We start from the raw sequence: 22,522 nt of genomic DNA on the forward strand, positions 1-22,522 counted from the left end.
CCTCCTGTGACAGTGACCCACACCTCTGTTCTCACTCACCACGAGCTGGAGGCTCTGTATCCAGCTCGTGTGTCTCTAAGCCAGGGCCTGCATTTTCTCTTAGTTCTGGCCTTGAGAGCACAAAGTCCTTTGCTCATCTCACCACACGAGTTGCCGACCTCAGAAGTTGGGATAGCAACAGTTTTCTATCACACAGGGACTGAGAACAGATTCATAGACAATAATAAAACTCTACACTGAGTTTTCAAAAGCTTCTTCAAAGCCCTAATTTTACTCTCATGCTTACAATCCCAAAATGCCAAGTTCCTGACTTCCCACCTATTTACTTATGGCTCATTACAGATACAACAGCACTGATACAGCAGTAATTTTTTCCCCACTCACCAGTAATGAAAACAACTACCAGAACCCAGAAAGCCTCCTCCCAAAACCGCAAGGGAACAGGGTAATGTTGAGCCGTATGCCGCAGAGCTGAGCTGAGTGCTCAAACTGCAGAGAGAGCCCCAGATTGCACCAACAGCGTTTCCAACCACCCTGTCTATAACTATGGCTACTGTGCTGCAGTCAGTGTACATGTGCCAGGCCAGAAGTCATGAATCCCATCAGATATAAAGCACACTATTTTACCTAAGAGGACAGAAAATTGCATACTACCCTAAAGTAAACACTAAATCAAGATACTGATTGCAGTGTATGCGTGCATGCTCTGTTTTCAGAGGGGAAAAAAAATACACGCTATTCATTAATATAAATGTATGTAACAGTTTAGCCACATCGTGCTCTGTTCCCCAGCAGAGTTTCAGCCAAGACCAGAACTCCAGCTGGTTGATAAAGTCAGGGTAAGAAATTCTGTATCCCTTACTCACTCACAGATGAAAGGACTTCAAGCAACCAAAACACAAGGCCCTACAAGTAAACACAGAGTCCTACCTCAGATTTACCAAGCTCATCAGTCCACATTATCACTAACAGATAAGGTTAACAGGTAAGCCATTAGACAACACCTGTTCATCCAAGATACCACTGGATTTAAACTTAACTTCTTCTAAACCAATCATGTGGAGTTAAAAGTATTTGGAAACAAACACACACAAAAAAACCCACCCAAAAAGCTCACTGAAACTAACCAGAAAAAAGACCACCTACCACAGAAATTATGCTCTTCCCTTGTAGGTAATACACCAGCAAGAGAAGTGACTGATCACAGGAAGGACTACAACAGATGCACTCACCCACTTTCAGTGTATCACCACACAAAAATACTCACAATAAATCCAAGTTTTTTGTAGTCTCGGGTATACATAGATTTGCGTTTCTCAATACTGCCACTACTGTTGTTGGGTTCAGATTCTGCATCAAATGCAATTCTTCGGAGTTCAAATATGATATCCCGTTGGGCCTATGTTAAAACAAGGATAAAAAAGAAAAAAAAAATCAGTTAAAATAACTTACCACCCACTTTAATAATTGATACCACAAAAGCAATTTGAAAACACTGTATTCCCTCCACTGCCCAACATTTTTTTGTCTAAATTCCCTACTTTGTACTCAGAGAGACAGTCAGGAAGAATGACTTTGTATTTCCTATTTCCCAAAGTCCTCACATTTGTGGGGTTCACCTGGAGATGCTTAAGTGTAGACTTAGAGAATCTGGACCCACGTTAGCAAGGCCACTAACTAAACAATTCTAACCACAGGCATTGAAACCACAGAAGCCAAGCAATCACACACATTCTAAATTAAGCTGGTACTTAAACCCTTTGCTGGCTGAAATCAAAAGGGCTCAGCACTCTGCATTCCTTTGGGAAACTGTCAATTTGTGCTAGCACAGGAATGGGCACGAGAGGAATTAACGCAGTTACACATCACTAGAAATGTCTCAAGACAGTGATAACCACCCTGCCACGAATACTGACAGCACTGTGTTAGTCACTCTCTATGGAGATACTCACTAGGCAACTGCACCTACATTACCCAGAGTCGTACTTTCCTGCCTCAGACTTACGAACAGGAAGGGTGAAAACCTACAGTATGATGTTACTTATGTTTACAACCATCCTGCTCTCCCACCTCCTCTTCTCCAAATTATCAGCAAGTCTTAACACAACTCCCTCTTAAAAATGAAATCAGGTTCCACCCTGTACAAGGCCTGAAAAAAAGGCCACAAAAACTAAAGAAACACACACATTTTCTCTATGGCTCAATGACTCTATATTTACTTGAATCTCTTAGGGGACTACGTATCTCTTTTTTCACAATGAACAATAGTGAAGCTGGTGTTTGGCCACAGAGAGCAATAAACAAATGAACAACTGCTGTATAGGTTCCCAGTAGCCAAAGTGGGTTTTATTGTAACACAAATTAACTCCAGCTCTAGCATGTCAGTTTTCATTTTAACATCCATTTTAGAGCTACAGAAGTCTCATTAGGAAGGAGCATACATCTCTGTTGCTTCTGAGAAGTACACTAAAGAAACCAGCGTTAGACCGCTGCTCGCTGTTTTGGCTCAAGATGACCCCAAATTCAGTTCATTACAGGCTGAGGAGAAAGGCCTGGTCATTTTGTTGTATTTTTGCCCAAGGAATTCAATAGCCAGCGCATCTTCTAACAACCAGAAAACATAACCCAACTTCACAGAGAGAAAGGGAACAACTGAAGGAATGAATGGTGTACGTGTTCCTAGCAGTGTCTTTTCATAGAATCATAGAATCACAGAATGGTTTGGGTTGTAATGGACCTTAAAGACCACCCAGTTCCAACCCCCCTGCCATGGGCCGGGACACCTTCCACTAGACCAGGTTGCTCCAAGCCTCATCCAGCCTGGCCTTGAACACTTCCAGGGATGGGGCATCCACAGCTTCTCTGGGCAACCTGTGCCAGTGCCTCACCACCCTCTCCGGGAAGAATTTCTTCCAGATATCCAATCTAAACCTCCCCACTTTCAATTTAAACCCGTTACCCCTTGTCTTGTCACTACAGGCCCTTGTAAAAAGTCCCCTCCTTAAAGAACTCTACGCACAGCAGTTGTCCTGTTCCTGTTCTGACCAGATCATGCCAGATACTTACCTGATCCTGTGGATCCATTTTTGTCATCATTCTGTCTTCCAGCAGGTTAAAGGTAAGTACTTGAAGAACATAAAGTTGGTGTGCCATTTCGTTATTGATGGCCCTCTGTGCCCTGATAACATGCTGCAAAGAGAGACTCCAGTGAATGCCATCTTACCAGAAAATGTTATCAGGTGCACTCAGGTGTTTCCATTCCTGTCAGCATGTATTTGCTACGCAGCAGTGTGTGTACATTCCAGAAAAAAAGAAAACCAACTCAGGACTAACGCCACCGAGTTAGGTACTAGGTAACTTACTTTAAGGGACAGGACTTTACAATAGCAGTGCACTGAAGCTTTCTCCTTCTAGCCACTAGATAGAGCCTCTGTATGTTGAGAAGTGGCATAAAAAAACCCTAAACCAAACCCAACCACACAACACCACCGTACTGAGGTCACCTCAAAGAAGAATTAACTCCTTACCAAAAGCATTAGAGTTCTGTATTAAAAAAAAATTAGAAACAAAGAGTATATTAAGAACATATTTAAAAGAGTATCTGCCTGAGCAGGAAAGTATTCAGGCTGCAAACACAACCAGTGAATACAGCAATCTAACAGGGCTACTGCTGCAGGAATAAACATCACACCACAATCCTACCTCTACCAGACAACTCCACTCTGTATGAGGAAGACTGCTTAGGAAATACATTAGCATACAGTGCCCCATATGTGCTGAATTATCACATTCAGGAAGCAGATACCAAACCGGTGGACAATTTAAAAATCCCTGGTGTGCCAAAAAACACCAAGTGGTTCTGTATGAGAAACAGACCTATGTCACTGAACACAGCGCAGCATACATACGGAAAGAGTCATCAAGCAGGAGATGGATACAGCAACTGATATTGTACAGCTCCAGAGAGTAAAATAATCCCTCTGCCAAAAGGCACTGGAGCATTTTACGCTGGTAGAGGAACAACTAAGAATATAATCCATGAATGAGAAAGAGCAAGGGGTTGTTTGGTTTGTTTTACCCTGCCTAGAATCTTGTAACAGAGAAAGAGCACATTCCCTTGTTCCCTTGAAGATGTAATCTACATTAAGGTCAGGGCAAAATCCCTCTAAATTTCCATGATAACAGATGCAAGTCTTTTATATTACATTCATTAACATCCCTCTGAGCTACATTTTTTGCTTCTTTTGTTGCATGTGGTGACGAATTGTGTGCAACTTGGTATCAAGACAGTGCATCTGTAGAACTGAAAAACACAGAGGTTCATTTTGTAAGATGGAAAGCCCTGTGCGGCTTGTTTGGCCGTCATCAGGTCCAAATCTTAATGCAGAGGACTTGCTGCAAATTCCTCAGACTACCCCTCACCTTCACAATAAAGTTCACATTCCCCATGGGAAGAAAATGCTTGAGGTATTCTTCTTTTATTCAGTATTATATTTTCATGAAGAAACCACAGTTTATTTGACTGGGAAAATACCCGTTCTGATAATCAGTTTTTAACCCATTCAACAACCAAACCTTTATCTTGTAAATTACAGGCTTCAAAACACATCAAAATACAAATGCAATTAAAATATATTAGGATAAAACCTATGAACATCAAAACTGGGAGTCAACTTTTCTCTCTAGTAGTGAAAAATAACTTTGAAAATTATGTACTTACAGTTAAGATGATGGAGCGAAGTTGCTTTTGTGCCAGAATATTTGCCATTTCCTGATTTAGTTTAAAAAATAAAAATAAAAATTAGCCAGGAGCAGGTATTTTAATGCGATACCTAGAAGAACACTGCCTTGAAAGGTTTTTGCCTTAAGTTTCTGCAGTTATTTACAAATGAAATGAAGCAGCATATCAGCTACATAATTGTACGCATTATTTTGAGGGTCAGACTCAGATTACTCTGAGAAAAAGGGTGAAGAAAGTGAAAAGTGTCACAAGCTGAGGACTTTGGTGATCCAAAACCAGCAACAGAAGACCTCAGAAAAGACATCTGTGGGTTCCACACAGTATTTACACACACTCACCTTCCCCTCCCGCAAACAACACAGAAGGAAACATGGAATGGAAGCCAGCCAGGACTTCAAAACAAGATGTCAAACAACATGCTTATTTACATTCATATTTTGGCTTTTTTTAAGTCAAGTGCTCTAACTTTTGCTCAATAAATCAATCTACAACGCTGTACTGTTTCATCATAGCAAATACTACTTCTCTCCTCTACTTTGGTAGCAATGTTGACACTGGACCACTATTTTAACTTAAATTAACTTCTCCTTCTAGACCTTTCTGTAGTCTCTGTTGAGGTGAATAAGCAGCTGATCCTGGCTGTGCATGCTGCAAACTGTCCTACAACGCAGAGGAGGGAATATTTTATACTTATCAAGCATGAGATGCTGATCTTAACCATACCTACACATCCATACCTCACTTTAAGTTCAGTGATCTCTTCCATAAATACAGAAATAGAGAGAGAGAAATATACATATGTGTGTGTGGGGATGTGGACATATGCTAGCATATGCAACGCGTACAACTTGTAGATATTACCATCACGCAATTATTTTTAAATTCCTGTTTTCAAAATGTACTATTTAAGGATTTGGATAACATATTGCACACTGCTGTTTAGACACTGTTTATATGTACACAAAAGGGTAATGTTTGGAATTAGTAGATCAATGATTGGAAACAGAGCTCATGTAATCACAGCCTCACACAGCAGCGTAACAGATCACAACAACGCTGACAGGTGCTTAAGGACATTCTTAGGATGCACCGTGATTCTGCGCCGTTGGCACCGTATCAAAAATACTGTTTATGTTCAGGAAAGATAAATTTTTTAAAATTCCTGATCTTTGTGAGAGTTGAAGAGGACATACTGTTTACTTTTATATAACACTAACTAGAAAATGGGAAAACTGAGCCTGTTACATAAAACACACGAAGACTTGGACTGCTGCAGAAACAATGTAAATAAAGCAAGCATTAGGGTCAGAGCTTGCTCACAAAACAAAAGTAATTCTCATTTTGAGACAGGAGGTAGTCACGGATGTTGACTGTTTTCTTTATACAAGATAAAGGGTGCTGCAATAGAACATGGGGACGATAAGGAAGGAAGAATGCACCGAAGACTAGAGAAACTCAGCTTTAGTTTTTAAGCCTTTTCTGGCTGAGCAGGTTTCAACTGCACGTAACAGCGAAGGAATGAATGAGACAGATGCTTCCATCTCTTTCGGAAATGCACAACTGAGCTGCAGGGGGAGTGCCAGGCACATGATATACTTCAGGTTACAGGGAACGGACTGGCTGGTCTTGTCAAGGGATTATCCATTGCCTAAAGATGGACAAGTAAAGAATATGAGGTAGTATTTTCTGCATTCAAGGTAAAAAAAAAAAATGGGAATTCTTTCCTTTCGCTTTCTGGAAAAAATTATCAAACTGTCACTTCTTGTACCTGTAATTTAAAAAGCCTTTATTGGGTTATTGTTTTTTGTCACTGGACCAAAAACAAATGGGAGCAACAAGGATTCAGAAGACCGATTACTGCAACAAAATCAACCTTGCTTCCATGAAGGCTATACAGCTATTAGCAGCTATGAGCTGCCTCTTCAAAAATAAGTATTGTAACAGATGAGAACGCGAATTTTTTGCCAAAATTTGCCATCTCATTTCCCATAGCAACATGTCTCTAAAAAAGCAGAACTGGAAAAAAAAAAAAAGGTGTTTCAAATATTCACAGTATCATTTCAACGCTCAACATCACAGCTCTCGTGATTAAACGTTGTGGGGTTTTCTTTAAATAACCTGGGTTTTCTAGATGATTTGGTCTTTGACAGTGGCAGAGAAAGCAAAGCAACAAGGGAGGCCTCGTTAAAAAAGAAAAACCTTGAACTTCTTCGCTTTTTGCATTACAGAAATAAAAAAGGGAGGGGGGAAAAAAAAAAAAAAGAAGATGGGAATGAAGGAATTCAGATAAAGCATCAATTTCAATCCTTTCCTTAATTGCAGTCCTCCAGATCATGCCGGTCCCTGTAAGACAGCAGCAGGGAAGATGCCAAAGCTCCTAGAGTCCTACAGGGTTTGGTGTAGTTTCTCACTCCTAACCATAATCGTGGTGAGTGCTGAACCTTAACTTTTGAGGAGCCATAGTCAGGTGACAGATAATCACGTGAGACTGCATCAACTCAGGCTGTTGCCTTAGAAAGACAGAGTTCAGTAAACACTATCAGTTGTCCCTATCTTGAAGCTAATGGACACCTACCTTTGTCAATGTATGGTTTACTAATTAACCAGAAAACAGATACAAAGAGTAACTTAACAGATTCTGAACACTTACTATAGGTTATTAAAGGCTGAAGGAAAATTACTGCAAGTATCACAGTTATTAGCCTTCAAACCGAATCAGATCACTATGCTCTAATGATCATACTAACAATTTTGTGTCACAACAGGGACTACAGGTGAAGTGACATCTGCACGGCCTAGTGCCAGCCTCACTACGTGGTTACGCTGTCAGTGAAATACTGTTTCACTGGCAGGGAAGACCCTTCCGTACTGTCAGCTTCAGGAACACCAGTTACTATTAAGGTCTTACCTACATCTGACACGGTCTCTCAAATTCAGGTATGACTAAAGCATACTTTTCACAAAAAAAAAAAAAGGGCAGTACAAACTATTCACAAATGTAAAGTTAAATCTTGTTCTTTCTTACAAGGACTTATTATAGATTTAGGTCATAATTAAAAGGAAGTTTTCATTCCCATTTTTGTTCATTAAGTGCCGCCTTCTTGTAATAACTGAAGGCTGTATTGGAGGAAGAAGGAAAAAAAGAATGAAGGGGGAAAAAAAAAGTTTTTTTGAAATTAAACCATGGTGTTAACTTTCCTCTGTTTGTAATTTCTTAAATATTTTTGAGCAACAAAGAAAAAATACCCGTTAAGGCTTTGATGTTTGTTTAAAGAATCGCAGCATTTTAAAACGCAAATAAATCTAAATAAAGTCTTTGTCAGAACTGATCAGCACCTCTCAATGTACTTGCTCTGGACACTAACAGTACGTCACCACAAGAACGGTGGTTCCTGGTGACAGAACGCTAAACAAATAAATGACTAAATTTGTTTTGACACAGGCTAATGACTTGATAAACATGGATAACACTTTTCTATTTCATAACACATCGCATTCCAACTTCATTTAACAGCAACCAGCAATCTTGAAATATTTCCCATCTAGACATCTGATCTCTGGCACTAAAGTTAACTTAAAATAGTATACTGTAGAAGTTATGAAATGCTTACATGGCAAGATATTTCCATTTTTAAAAGGAACGCAGTTTTTATTAAAAAAACTGGGGAGAAAGAGTTTACCAAAAAAAGCCTGGTTTTACAAGATGTGCTGGCAAAGGGTTCAGTACAATAAATACTACAGCCAGCCACAGTCAGTATGGTTCACGTGAGGTTACAGGGAACTAAAAAAGCACAGAAGAATGCTTAATCCCTACGAATAATGGTGTAAGATGGAGGTAGCTCCATTAAAATGAATGATATTGTAACAGCAGGAACCAACAGAACAAGTTTCAATTTAAATTTACTGCAGGAAAAGTGCATCTGAGACAACTGCAGGTATGAATATGACACACTTTTCCTACAAATATGCAGATACACAACAAGCCCCAACAACTTACCTGTCTCTTGTCATCTGGTGCTTTAAGGAAAAGTGCATTTATTACTGCTATGGTATATGTCTGGATTTCCTGGTCCGTCCTGTTTGGGAGAAAATTATAAACACGACAGAAGAAGGTGAATACATACGAGCTGTAGAGACTCGTATTACTGCAGGTAGGAGTGCAGGGACTGTTTGCACTCAGTGTTAACCCTGTAAAGTTAGGCAGTCACTCAAAGCTGGACATGACCAGGTTGTCTCTACTATTAAGGGAGACAAGATGTTCCAGTGGGAGACCCAGCATTCAAGAAAGGTGGAATGAATCACACCCTTGAAGTGCCATTGACGCTCCACTGATCAACATCAGGAGCCCAGACAATCTGCTTCCGCCAGGTCCAACAGCTAGAGGCAGGAAGAGGAACCTTCCCGAAAGGGTTCTGGAGATGAACCTGCTGCTGTTAAACGCTTTTCCAGGTGAGTGGAAAATGTCCCAGTGTGCAGACAAGCATAACTATGGTTCACAACGCATTACCCTGTGCTATAAGAGGCAATTTCCATCCATTTAACCACCTCCAGTTATTGTTTCAGAAAAAGCCTCTCCCTTTTCAAATATACCTTTAGCAAAAGTTGACCAATTTTTATCTTACACACTTCCCAGAGGCTGGCAAGCTAAACAACCCCATCTGTACGCTAATGATGTTAAGCATTTTATTACTACAGGGTGAACTTCATTCCCCACTTCTAACTACACAGGCAGCTTAGCACAATGGTTAAAAAAAAAAGAGTGATTGAGCAACTCAAGAAAACTGGTTACCTGTCACCCAGCCACTTACAGTGGATGCAGGAGTCATACCGGAGGTTGCCAGCCTTTACAGCACTCTTCCCAACTGCTGTGCTCTTTTGGGGGGATGGGGGAAATGTGGTGGCAGTTGAAGACACTCACCCCTGCAGATGTGGGATGAGCTGCCCAATTGTGATCTCCTGTGCCACCTTCTGGTACAGGTCATGGCTATTAAGCACCATCGATTCCAGGATTGCTAGCGACCGTTGCAAGATAGAGATGTCCGAGGCAAATTTGTTCACATAGCTTGCTATCTACAAATTTGAACAGTTAGAGAATTTACATCTTGTCATGAAAATGGGGAAAGGGAAGAAGGAAAACTGTGGACATGGCTCAGAAAGGCCTCAGAATGAAAGTAGTCTTGTCCACGTGCCAGCTGTCAGTGAATACCTGAAAGCAATCACCCAGACACTGCAGATACCTTCAAAGGATACAGTGACACAGACTCTTCAGCTGACAGAAATCACCGTAGATTTACCTCAATATTTGTAACACCAAAATATATGCTTCAATATTACATTATGAACACGATAAATCAGCATTAAATAGAACCTTGACATTTTTTGTGAGGACAACTTTGGAAAGAATAAGGAGAATACTTCTCATCCCCTCCAGTAGAAATCTGTGCAGACAGCTTTTTCTAAAATATCATGGCTCAAGGCAGCTATTTCAAAAGAGAAATTTACATCTAGCTCTCTGGCAAAACACACTAGCAAAACACTCTTCTCACCATCACCCCCTCCTGCTACCAACAAGCTCTGTTACCACTGACAGCTCTCTCCAGGTAACAAGTTAAAACCGTTGATGGTCATTTCTCAGCACAACTGGCTGTGTAACTCTGTCTGGAGCCCAGTCTTGCTAAGTATTCACGCATTAATAACCTTAGCTCTCACTGCAGGCTGCCAAACAAACGGCACGTTAATCAAAGCCAGGTTTGACCTCTGCTTTTTTGCAGCGTGGCAGTGGTGTGCTGCAGAGTCAGACCTGCCGAGCCAACGCAGCTGTGCAGGAAGATGTGGCAATGTGCGTCTTTCTGCATGCTGCCTCCTCAGACCCCAGCTTCCCGGGAAGAAGCCTGCCTTCTGCTGAGGCAGAGAGCGAGAACTGCATGCGTTTTCCTTGGACGCATCGATACCAGCACAGTCAAGCTGAAAAGTACCCGAGGAAGCACAGACAGACAGAAGAAATGCCGTGTGACCACAGTTACTTGCTTTTTATGGCCAAGTAGCAGACTACAGCGGCCTCATCTCAAGTTTGATGCATTCCTTCCAGAAAACTTCAAGTGCACGCGCTTCTTCAGTACTCCCACTACAAGCTGCTAATGTGATTACACTGCTTCCGACCCTGGATGCTTGCTTACACCTTCGATCTGTTTTCCTTTTGGAAGAAGAAAGGCATGCCCTATGCTTGGAAAAACTGTCTGGCTGCCCGTAAAATTCACAGTTAAATACTGAAATGTGTACAAGGACACTGTTTTGCACTTGTGACATTTGAATAGTGATGAAGGAGCAAAACACCTTCCTGCAACTTTGGTTGGAGACGACAAGGCAAGAGGGACAGGTATTTCTTCTTCTAACCTACTGCAGTGCTGCTGTTTGCTCTGCTACTTGGTTTGCATCACCACAATAGGAACGTGCTAGGCTGAATGCAACTTGATTCAGGAAATACACACTGACTTTACAGAAAATAAAACCCTACCCATGCATGCACAGAGAATATGAGGAGACAACTCAGCCTTTTTCTGCTCTGGGTTTTCAATACCTGCTGCCTGCATGTCCTGAGCCCAAGTAATATCTACATCAGTATATTACACACATTGTGCTGTCTAGGTTAACAAGCTGTATCTCAAAAGCACTGTGCTACCCTACCTCTCTTAATGGTAATCCAGTTGTTTTCTGATGCAGGGCAGCCAGAGCCACCAGATGTCCACAATGCTCACGACAAGTGTACGCACAGAGCGACTCTGCACTGCTCACACAACAAACCAGATGCACCCTGGATGCCTCACACTCAGCAGGCATCCATGCACCGATGGTGCAGGAGGAATACAATATGCCCAAGACCACGTCCCAGCTTGTCAGACTGCTGTCACCATCCTCCTTAGAAGCCCTGACACGTATGAATTATTCTTGGCTCAGCAGCTCCTTCCCATAGTATTTCAAATGGCAGTGTAAATGCTTTACTGGGATATAACATATTCATGCACAAATGTAACACTATAGGTAACTGATACCTCAGTTTAGGAAAGGCTGCCCTAGACATATTTGTTCATCTGACCCTTGACCATACATCCTTTACTCAGAAATGCAAACCTAAGGTACGAAGCTTGTGTACCTACACACAAAACATCTGCTAGGTAACTTGCACATCAAGCTAGGCATATTCATAACCCCATTGCCAAAGCACCACGTTTGGCCAGAAATAATAGGCTTTCTATCCTGATAAATAATGCAGACCAGTTCCAGAGGCACAAAAATGAGATTAAAAAAAGTTCTAACACCATACTTGAATTTCTGGATTCAAATGGGGGGGGAAGACCCTTCTTGAAAAAAGACAAAAAGCAACAGGAGTTCAAATCTGTGGTGTTTGCTGTTCTCTGCTTACAGAGCACTACATGCAGGGAACGCTTTCAACATCCAAAAATAATCCTGCACTCATTTATCAAAAATCCTGATGATAAAAATAATGCAAGCTCACAGAAATACCACCTCTCCTCCAGAAATAAGCAACTCCATAGCTCTGCTCTGTGTCATGTGGGTGTGTTTCAGTAAGGGTAAAACTTTGTTCAGCAAAACTTGTAACCTTAATATCTGCATTGTCCTATGAGGACACATGCAGTCACATAGAGAAGACGTGGCTGGGTGCTTAAACCTCCTATCAATTTCAGAAAATTAGGAATCAGAATGCCTTTATATGTTCAGCCCCAGTGCTCTGTGGAGGGTAGATGAAAAACCTATAGCAAACTAAACTACATCATCTGAGTTCTCTTCCTGTTTCAGCATCACTTAAAGCACAGGAGAGAATTCAAAAGTTAAAACAAACAAAAATTTGGGGGAAAAAATAACCAAACAAACAAAACACACCACCAACAAAAAGCACAGAGGGCAAGAACAGCAAAGGAAACCCCTGAGTTTCTGTGCAGTGGTATGCTCATTAGTTATTTGCCTGGACCATTTTGATGTCAGAAACATATGGAACAATCTGACAAAGTTTTGTTCTTTGTTAAGTCCTAATGCATAGTAAAATTGTAAAGTGTGCATTGCATTTTCAAGTAAGGAGCTAGAGCTGACTACAGAAAAAACCAACTGACAGTTGTGAGACACAGAGACATTCTCTGCTGCCACCCCTTTTTCCTGCACAGTCCATTTTAGAAGGCAAAAAATTCATCAGGATTAAGACTCTGCCTCACACAGTTATGAAACAGCAGTTATATAAATAATTCTAAGAGATATTTTTAACTATCTCAATCAATACTGCAAACTTTAGTTCCTACAAGAGGAGAAATAAAGATGAGGGTGCCAAATTTGTACAGTGTATTTTGATATCAGATTGCTGTGACATTTTCTGAGAACTGAGCATCCTAATCCTTTAGGAAACTGTGGAAGCTGGAAATAAACTATATTGTCATAAGCAGGGAAAAGGTCTTGAGAGAATCTCGCATATCATAAGGAAGCTCTTTTAAATTATGCTATTTTCCTTTTTCTAAGGAACAAAGCTTGCCTTCAAAGTGTCAATTCCTAATTGCAGCAGTTGGAATAGCAGCCTTTGCATACCCAGAGGATGGGAAGGAGACTGCATCCAACAGTTAGTCATTAGGAGCAGTTAGAAGTTCCCCTTGAAGTCTCCTCTAGCTTCTACATTTTAAGTTTGAAAATGACCCAAGAAAAAAGTTCCAATTAATTATTCCCCTTTCCAGTCTGACTTTCATTCCACATGAAAGATAGCTTCAAAGGGCAGAAGCACTTAAAGTAGGATTGCAGCGTTCCCCCTCAGCCAGCAGCAACCGAACAGCTCCCTTATCGATTCTGTCAACCACTTGAGCCAGGCCACCAGCAGCCTCACACAGCCTGTCAAAAGCTGAGGTCAGAGAAGCAAGCGAGAATAAAGCTGCAGGTTGACACCAGAGAGACGTGGTCCAGCGGTGCTCCTTTAGATTTGCCCCTTGCCCACAGAGCCCCACTGAGGGCTCTGCTGTTCTGGCTCCCAACTGCCTGGCAGGTCAAGACACACTTGTGCCTGCTTCCTCTATTTTTGTCATTCTTTGTCCGTCTGTTTCTCTTCTAACTGTCCTATTCCTCTCCTCAGTCCCTTTCTTGTCCACCAGTTTCATTTTTGGTTTTTACTTGCCAGTTTTGGTTTTTATAGGTACTTAATGAGAATGCTTTCGTTTGTTGCCTTTTGTTTTGGTTTTTAAATTGGGGTCACTCTCCAGGGAAACCTATGGAAGTGGCAGACAGAAGAGGTGAGCCATTAACAGGGATGCACACAACACTTTGCTCCATAGTTACTTGTGCTGGTTTCAGGCAGGAAAGAGCTGCTTTTCTTCACAGCGCCGACCCTGGCCCAAGTGGCCGAGGGAGTGTTTCACTCCATGGTATGTCAGGCTCAGGACATGTGCGCAGTTTCGGAGGCAGGAAGTGGCCTGGTGGTCATTGAGACTTGGGCTAGCTTGACAGCTGGGTGGTTTGCTATGGTGCAGTTGTTAGCGGGGGGGAAGGTTTGTTTGTCAGTGGGCTGGGGGGGGTGGTTGGCTGGCTTTTGTCCCAGACGTGTTGTGACTCTGGGGCTCTCGGGTTCAGACTCACTACTCTGGGACCTGGCTGTGTGTTGGTCGGCGTGTGGCAAGCTACTGTACCATATTTTCTATTTTCTATTATTTTAATTACTTATTAATAGCAGTGTTAATACTAGTATCACTATAATTTTAGTTTAGATTCATTTATTAAATAGTTCTTATCTCAACTTTACAAGTTTCCTTATCTTTTCCTCCAATTCTCCTCCTCCCCTGGGGGTGGGGGAGAGGTGAGCAAGCAGCTGCTTGGTACTTTACTGCTAGCCAAGGTTAAACCACGACATTACTACACAACCCACAGTGCAAGGCTGTTGATAAGGTTAAACGAAGATGAACCTTTTGAGTCACTAACAAAGCAGATGAATTTAAACTCATTTTAGCAAGTTTCTTCATACACTTCTTAGTAGGTTTCCCTGGCAAATACAGCAGTTTGGGCTTGATCTTGTATCTTAGTTTGGGCTTGATCTTGCATCTTGTGAAGTCAGTTAAAAAACAGTTGCACTATTTTCTTTTCCATGAAAAGATAGCAATAATCATCATGATAATCTATCTAGACCACAAGATGGGCCAAAAAAAAAAAAGTCTAAACGGCAGATATTTAAAGAAAAAAAACCCCAAACAAACAAAAAAAACCCAACCCACCACACCACCTGAATTTTAATATCTAATCCTCTTTTCCTAATTGATTCTTCATCCACTTTTGGCTACCAAAGTACATCTATACTTTCCTTTGGTGGTAGTAATTTTCTAACTTCAAAGCCTTTGCTCTGACACAGTGTTGAAATAATGAGATCTTTATACCACAGTTTATATTCATTCCATTACTGCTTCTGATACCCCTGTAGTGAAGTAACGCTGGTATCTTTTGAACCTGTACGAATGCACTTTAACTGAAGTTCTAAGCTCAATCTAGTTTGAAAATTCTTTGCAAAGAGGTGTGGGCTTCCACCCCTCCCCCCCCCAGTAAACGAAAAGGCATTAATCAGTAACAAAAACTTTTTCTGAATTCCGTTAAGTATTTGTTCTTAAAGAGCAGTCCCATGTTTCGGCTGCTTTCGTGCATCTCCTACATGTAAGGAAAGAATAATATGTTACAAATCGTGGAAAGATCTGTTTCAAAACCACAGACCTCAGCTGCAAGATTCTAGGGGGCCAGACTTCAACTTGACAAATGCGGCCAATACCTGCTTAATTTCATGTGCGAACTAACCCGTTTCTCTTCCTCTCATACCACCAAAGGAAACATTTCAGTGCTTGTTTTTCAAGAAATACAGTATTACCCAATTTACATTAAACAGAAATACTAGTTATTTGCTTTAACTGCATCATATCTGCATGGGGAGGTCACACTGCAATTGACCAAGCAATTTCTTTTGTATTAAGCCTAATACAGTGTTGATCCCATTTCCCTCCCATTGATTTCTGCAGAAATTAGGCCAGATCCTGCAACCAAAAATATCTGTAGTTTGAAATAGCACTTTAATCCCATTTTCATGTACCTTTTTGGCCAATGACCTAAATAACATAGCTGCGGAAAAAACACCACACAAATCATGACTCACCTCAAGTTACACTGATACAGAACAGATAGCATTGATTGCAAATTTACCTTTTTAATGAATGCCACAGAGAATGTATCCCACGATACAATCCCATGATCCATCAGCTCAACAAATGCAGTCAGTGTAAAGGACAACATATCTCCAAAGCTGCAAGAGACAGGAGTCATGACGTTTACCAGTGATGCGGCAGGGCAGTGACCGAAGGAATAAAGCAGCAGGAAGCTTTCAGAAAGGCAGGAAAGTGAAGCCAGTTATGAACTAAGAGGTAGCAGAAGAGCAAGATAGGCCGTGCAACAAGATAGTCTCCAAAACAATTTAGTAAGGGCATCAAGAACAGTCACCTGGAAGAAAGCAATTTTGTAAGAGAAGAACTAATCCCCAGGAGAACACCACATGCAATCCTCAAGGAAATCAGAGTCCAAATTAAACTTCTTTAAATTCAGAGTTTTAGATCCGACAGAAGAAAATAAGTCAGTTTCTTCTTGGCAAATTATGGAAATGCTCCTAATAGAAGGTCATACAGAGGCGCCATGTTTTGGTACCTCTGCGTCAAGCAGATTGGCAGAAAATTAGTGGATTGTTTGTCCCTTCTCTTACAAGGAAGCAAATATATTTTTAAAATACACCAGAAGAGACCATACATTGAGCAGATTTTCCAGTAGTTAATGCCTTGATTTCTTTCTTTGAACCTGAAGATGCATCTCCTTTTGTTTATATATGGGCAACCCTGTCCAGTGAATTGCCAAGTTCCCACTGTTTACCCAAGCATGCAGCTCAAACTGTTTAGGGTTTGCAGGCCACCACACTGCATTTTATACCTGCAAATTTGAGATTCAGTGCATCTTTATATGAACTCATCTAAATTCCAAATGAGTTTGAACTCAACATACAGAACATGCTCTAACCTGACTAGCTCCACAGAAATTTTCCAGGTTAAAAAACAGCTTTTAAAGATTAGCTTCATTTTTAGACACAGCTGTGGCACCGAGCAGCCAGGAGCCCTAATGGTTTCAATGAAACTGTTCCACGAGGTAACTACTCAATACAAGCAGCAGTGCACGGAGCCTGAAACGAAGCAGCGTATTACCTTTAAGGGCCAAACTGCCAGCAAGGTGCTCTGCCACGAAGACATTAACAAGAATAAGCATACAATCAATCTCAAGAGCATGAATAGTCCCATTGGTTTTAATCCTACAGCTTACCTAATAAACAGATAAAATTTAAAAAACCCAACTCTGTCAGATGGGAACTACAATGCTCAGTATGTTGAAAACCTGCGTCTAGTACTACAGCCATCGTTAAGCAATCTAATTGGTAATCCCTACTGAGTGCTCCCCCACTATCCTGCACTAACCCAAGTAAGCAAACAACCATTCAGATGGAAGACATCTTCACCACATGGAAGATTTCTTCACCACAGAGAAATAAGGCAGAACAGAACCTGTTCCAGTGTAGCAACTCCAATAGGCAGTTTACTGGATTTGATGCAATCTGCCGTTTAGGGATTTCTGATGGTGAGATGCAACCTACAGCGGCCCTTTCATTTAAGATAGGAGCTCTTGTTCATCAAACTCCGCAGATGCCCTCCACTAAAAAGAAATTTTATATCCTTGACATTCTGTGAGTAAAACCAAACAAATCAACAAAAAAAGCCAACCAAAGCACACCTTCCTCTTCCACAGTAAGGGTATCCACAGTGGCTTTGATTATTTATGACAAAATGAAAAAAATGTACACCAAAAAGCAAACAAGAAAAATAGTGTCTTTAAAAAAAAAAAATCCACTGTCATTCTGCAAGGAATATATTTTTCAGCAAATACACGATCTGGAAGTTCTTGGTTTTGGAGGGTTGGTTTTGTTTGCTTGTTTAGTATTACAAATCTTTTAAGAATTAAATTAGATTTAAAGTGTCATCATTAGCATTCCAAATAACCAAGGATTTCATAACAAGATGACAGAAAGACTCCTCAGGAAATTTAATCAGCTCCAGTCCTGCCTGTCATTTTTCTGAATTCACTCCCTTTTGCATACAATGGATATTTATGAATTCACAAATAAAACAGCACCCCTAGGAAAGGCTTCCTTCTAAAACTTATACCAAATTCTAGTGCATGTTCATGGCAGAACACTTGCACAAATGTATGGAATTCTGGTATTTTAAGAAGGTAGAAAAAATTAGATCCAAATAAAAAGGAAAAAAAAATCACAAAAATGGGTCATATATAGGTTGAAAAGTAGACAAAAATATCCCTCCCAGCAATAAACTAAGCAGATAATTTAACTCCCCTAGATTTTCTCATATACTGTTTGAAAAATTTAGTCAATTGACTTGTATTTAGTACATAAACACTGTTGTATGAACTAATTGTACATGAAAGCTAATCCACATTGACAATGTTTATATAGTATATAGTTTAGAAGGATTATTTAAACTGGATTAAAGCTGCATCTGGATATTCAGGTTATTTTAATTCCTTTACAGTACCATTTATTCTTCTCACCAAAGCTAGATTACTCCTGCCAATTAATTAACTCCAATTAATTAAACTCCAGTTTCCCCTCCACAGCTTTGAGGAGAAACTAGATTAACGGAGCTGAAAATACTGGTATTAATGTATAAACCTGGTTTTAGTAGATGTGACAATGGTACAACCGTTTGGGATCTGTAATGTGAAAGTCCTTCCAAACTTAGAAGGACCAGACACCAGGTGTCCCCTCCTGTGACACCACTTCAAATAATTAGCAGGAGCAGAGCGGTGCAACACTGGGACTAACCAGGCATCAAGAAATACCCCGATTCTATATATTATGCAGCACCACACATATATAGTGTGTAATTTTAAATATATAGTTATACATATGCACCTGCACATATAGGTATACGCTAAGTGGCACTGCAGAAGTCAAAAGCCAGATTTAAAGGATAAGCTTTAGGAGTAGCACAGCTAGAGATGAAAGCAATCTCCAGGGTAACTAGAGCCAGATAAGGATTAAAGTATCTGGAGGGGGGAAGGGGGTGGTGTTGATTCATTGTTATGTCTTTAAACACACGCAGATAGGTAGAAACAGACTTCCAAGCAATTCATTTCAATACACACGCACAGATGCACTCGTACTATTAAGAGCAGCAGACAGAATAGATGCTAGAAATTTCAAGGGAATCAAAGCTTGTCCGTAAACGTAGTAATCGTAGAAAATACATGGTAGGAGCTGTTTAACTCAAAATCTCAGTGAATAAGGCCCCAGCACAAGGTGCTACATTTCTGTAAATATCAAACAGTTGCTGCTCTGGCAAAATGTCTTAATAGTCTGATGGTAATTCCTGACTTTTCAATGTGTGTCATCGCAGCAAGAGGGGAAAAAACGATCTGAAAGAGACACTGTGTAATTGCAATTTCCTATCTCACTAACACCAATGGTTTAATGACCTATGCTATCAAGCAAGCTACTTGCACAAACCCTCCCGAGTGCTGCTCAGGCCCCAGCTTACGCTGGGACAGCTGATGAAGTCTCCCCATCCTCTGCTGTCTGACTCCCCTCTTCTAGTCAGCGTCACGAGGCCGGGTGAGCCGGCCACGAAACACCTCCTCTCCCACAGCAGATCTCGGCGAAAGCCTCTTACGTGGCGGAAAGCTGTGGTCTGTAACGCCACGGGCTGTCCCAGCGTGAGCTGTTCCGGTGTGGGTGGGCGGCCGTGCTCTGATCCTCAGCCTGTGCACCTCAACCCCTCCGACAAACCTGACTGAAGAGTAAGTCAGCAGTTGCGTTTCACATTTCTAGGTTTTAGAGAAGTATCAGGGAAAAGCCCGTTCATTTACATTCCTAAGCATTTTCTGCATTCTTACCTTAAGAAACTGTGAACAAAACAACCTTCCACGCACTTTGATATTAACTTTTCTTTCCTAAAAATTAAAATGGCAGGAATGTGCACGTGACCCTGACCACCACACCTGTCTCTCAACCTATCCTTTCTACATGCTAAACCACCTTTTGATCATGTGTGCTAAGTAATCCTCAGGTGTATATACAGAACTATGGCTGCTATTTTGAAAGATGCCTAAAGCAATTTGGATCTATGATCAAAATGAATTAATGGGACTCGAGCACCCAAAGCCCTAGGTGCCTAGAATCTCAATTCACGTTTAACACACATACCAAAATGAACATTTTATTGCTATTGGGGAGGGGAAAATATTCAGCTGTTCAAATGATTCTCTAAATCGAGATAATTAATCAGTCTCAGCTGTCATCAGGTAACAGGAAAAAAAAGGCACCACAAGCTTTTATAAAAGGTAGGTGGACCGTCTCATGTTTTATATGATAAAAGTTGCACAGGAGAACCTGAAAATTAACCGTTGCTTGTCTGTCACAACCAAGATACAGCCACTAGACCATTAGGACTAGAATCCACAGACAATACAATTTCACATAAACCCTTTTTCATGGGCAAAACAGGACCAAAGCTGACCTCTAACTGTGCAGAAGAAAGGCACCAAAGAAACAACTTTAACTGGGCAGGAGGCAACAAAACAGTTTCAGCCTACTACCAAATGTAGGAGTTAAGGAAGCAGCTAACTAATTCCCTTATCACGCAGCAACTGTGCCCACAGCCTAATAGTGAGCAGCTGAAAGGCCTGACATCATTGAGGTCAACACCAAAGGGTAAGAACAGCTTCTTAAGCTAGAGGTGTCAAAGATAAATGGCCATGTTTAAACAGGGGAGCAGAATATATCTCATCATCCGAGGGCAAGAGCTCTGGAAAAGCTAAGGGGGCAAGAACCTAAGCAAGTCTAAAACGAAGACTGATGATGCAGCAGGATGCCTTGCAAGAGGTGTGAGCAAGTACCTTTTGTATTGCTACGGCTCCTCTTCATTGCTTCTGCACTGCCTCGCTGCTTCAAGTAACCTTTCCAAGAGAGAAGCCAAGCCACCACCAAACCAAACCAGCAGCAATCCACACCTACTTGGTACTTGCTCTCTACAGCTGAAAATGAGTGAACACTCTGTGGGGTAGCCACCCCTATTTTTCTAGATGATTACAGAAAATGCACTTAACTGCTACACTGCACTTGACACAGATTTTTTTTTTGGCATCATGCCATGTACCACTGAAATATTTCTTTGCAGTACAGTTTCACTGCTTTCATTACAAGGGATCAGCCCTACTGATTTTAAACCACTTGTGTTCCAAAACCCCAAAATAGCTTTGTACCCTTGGCATCAGGGCTTCTTGAAAATTAATTCTGATTCAAGAAAACAAGCTATGAATTTCAAACAGAACTGTAACTATTCTAGAATAAATCCACAGGTGTAGCTACTCTTGTTATAGAGCATGAATAAATCCACTTTGAGGTACGTTAAGTGTTTGTCCGCACAGGAAACTAGCCTAAAGGAATTATTACACACTGGTTCTTCATAAAGACATGATTAGAATTACCTTTTATTCCCATTTTTTAAATTCCTGGTTTTGTTCTTTTCACGGTAATTTCCTTACATGGACCAGCTTTTCATAAAAGGCCAGGAATAACAAACTACATGGGGGAACAACATCAGTCTCCAATGAGTGTGGTTTAGCTACGATTCAGTACTGCAACGCAAAGGTCAATTGACAGACCTGTTTCAGGGGATTATTTTTTTTTTCCCCAACTGCAAGCGTTAGCCAATATAATCCCAAAACAAAATGGGAATCCCTAAAACTGTAAAGACAGGGAAAAAGAAACTCACATTTTAGAAAAATTTCCTTCAGTGGAAAAAACTATTAAACAAGGCCTCTCTGTGAAAATCAGGTTTTAATTAAGTCAGACGAGCATGTGCAAGCCACCAGAGACAAAGTGAAATACTGGCACTTTATGAAACATGTCATGCAGTAAATCAAAAGTAACTTTTTTTTTTATTTATTAGAATTCAGTTTCTTTAAGTTCCTTTCATCAAGCAGATCGCAGGTGGAGGCTGCAAAGTTTTAAAGTTTAGTTTAGTTCATTATATCAAGGCCTGATATATATATGTATATATTTAGTAGTTCTTCTTTCATTGGACCCTTTCTCATTAATAAACGTGTGAAAATTAGTCAGGATATTCAATAACTATACTCACAGAGCACTAGTGTGTACCCTATACCTTCAAAATCTACGAACAGGTCAGCTTCCAGAACAACTGGTATCATGTCCTGACCAATGACTCTGGTATCTTTTTTAATACAAGCCCCAAACTCAAGAATTCATGTTATTTTAATTGTATCGTTTCATGTACTGGTGATGGAAATCAGAATATTAAACTGTGTCCCCCAACGTAAATTGAAGCTTGTACTGCGTGCTGGTTTTAGTCAGGAGAGATTTAGCTAGCAAGATTCAACTTCCGAAGTTAGAATAAACTCCAGTCACATACACTTTCCTTACTACTGCATCCACCGATGTGCTGTATCTACACTGATCACTAAGAACACCCTGAAAATGGGTGATGCCTAGTTTTGCTTACTCATGGGAACAAAACTGTGTAAAAAAATAATTCAGACCATCGGCATGATCAGGTTCTAAAACCAGGGTGAAATGCACCTGTAAGTCAGTATTTTAATAGTCTTGAGGACAATCACATAATTTAATGTAGAGAATCC

General features: G+C 40.8%; 1 protein-coding gene across 1 annotated transcript in view; it reads right to left on the reverse strand.

Moving 5' to 3' along the window:
• Window positions 1-1,267: 1,267 nt before the first annotated feature.
• Window positions 1,268-22,522, reverse strand: part of LOC104516275 (engulfment and cell motility protein 1) — a gene marked incomplete at both ends in the record, with an annotated part of 34,037 nt that continues 12,782 nt past the window's right edge. The window contains 6 exons of the mRNA XM_010160559.1: window positions 1,268-1,399; window positions 3,067-3,189; window positions 4,721-4,771; window positions 8,739-8,817; window positions 9,660-9,811; window positions 15,959-16,058. Of these exons, the coding sequence (XP_010158861.1) occupies window positions 1,268-1,399; window positions 3,067-3,189; window positions 4,721-4,771; window positions 8,739-8,817; window positions 9,660-9,811; window positions 15,959-16,058 (637 nt within the window). The remainder of the gene's footprint in view (window positions 1,400-3,066; window positions 3,190-4,720; window positions 4,772-8,738; window positions 8,818-9,659; window positions 9,812-15,958; window positions 16,059-22,522) is intronic.

The sequence above is a fragment of the Eurypyga helias genome, unplaced genomic scaffold, assembly GCF_000690775.1.
Source record: "Eurypyga helias isolate BGI_N326 unplaced genomic scaffold, ASM69077v1 scaffold2301, whole genome shotgun sequence".
Taxonomy (NCBI): domain Eukaryota; kingdom Metazoa; phylum Chordata; class Aves; order Eurypygiformes; family Eurypygidae; genus Eurypyga; species Eurypyga helias.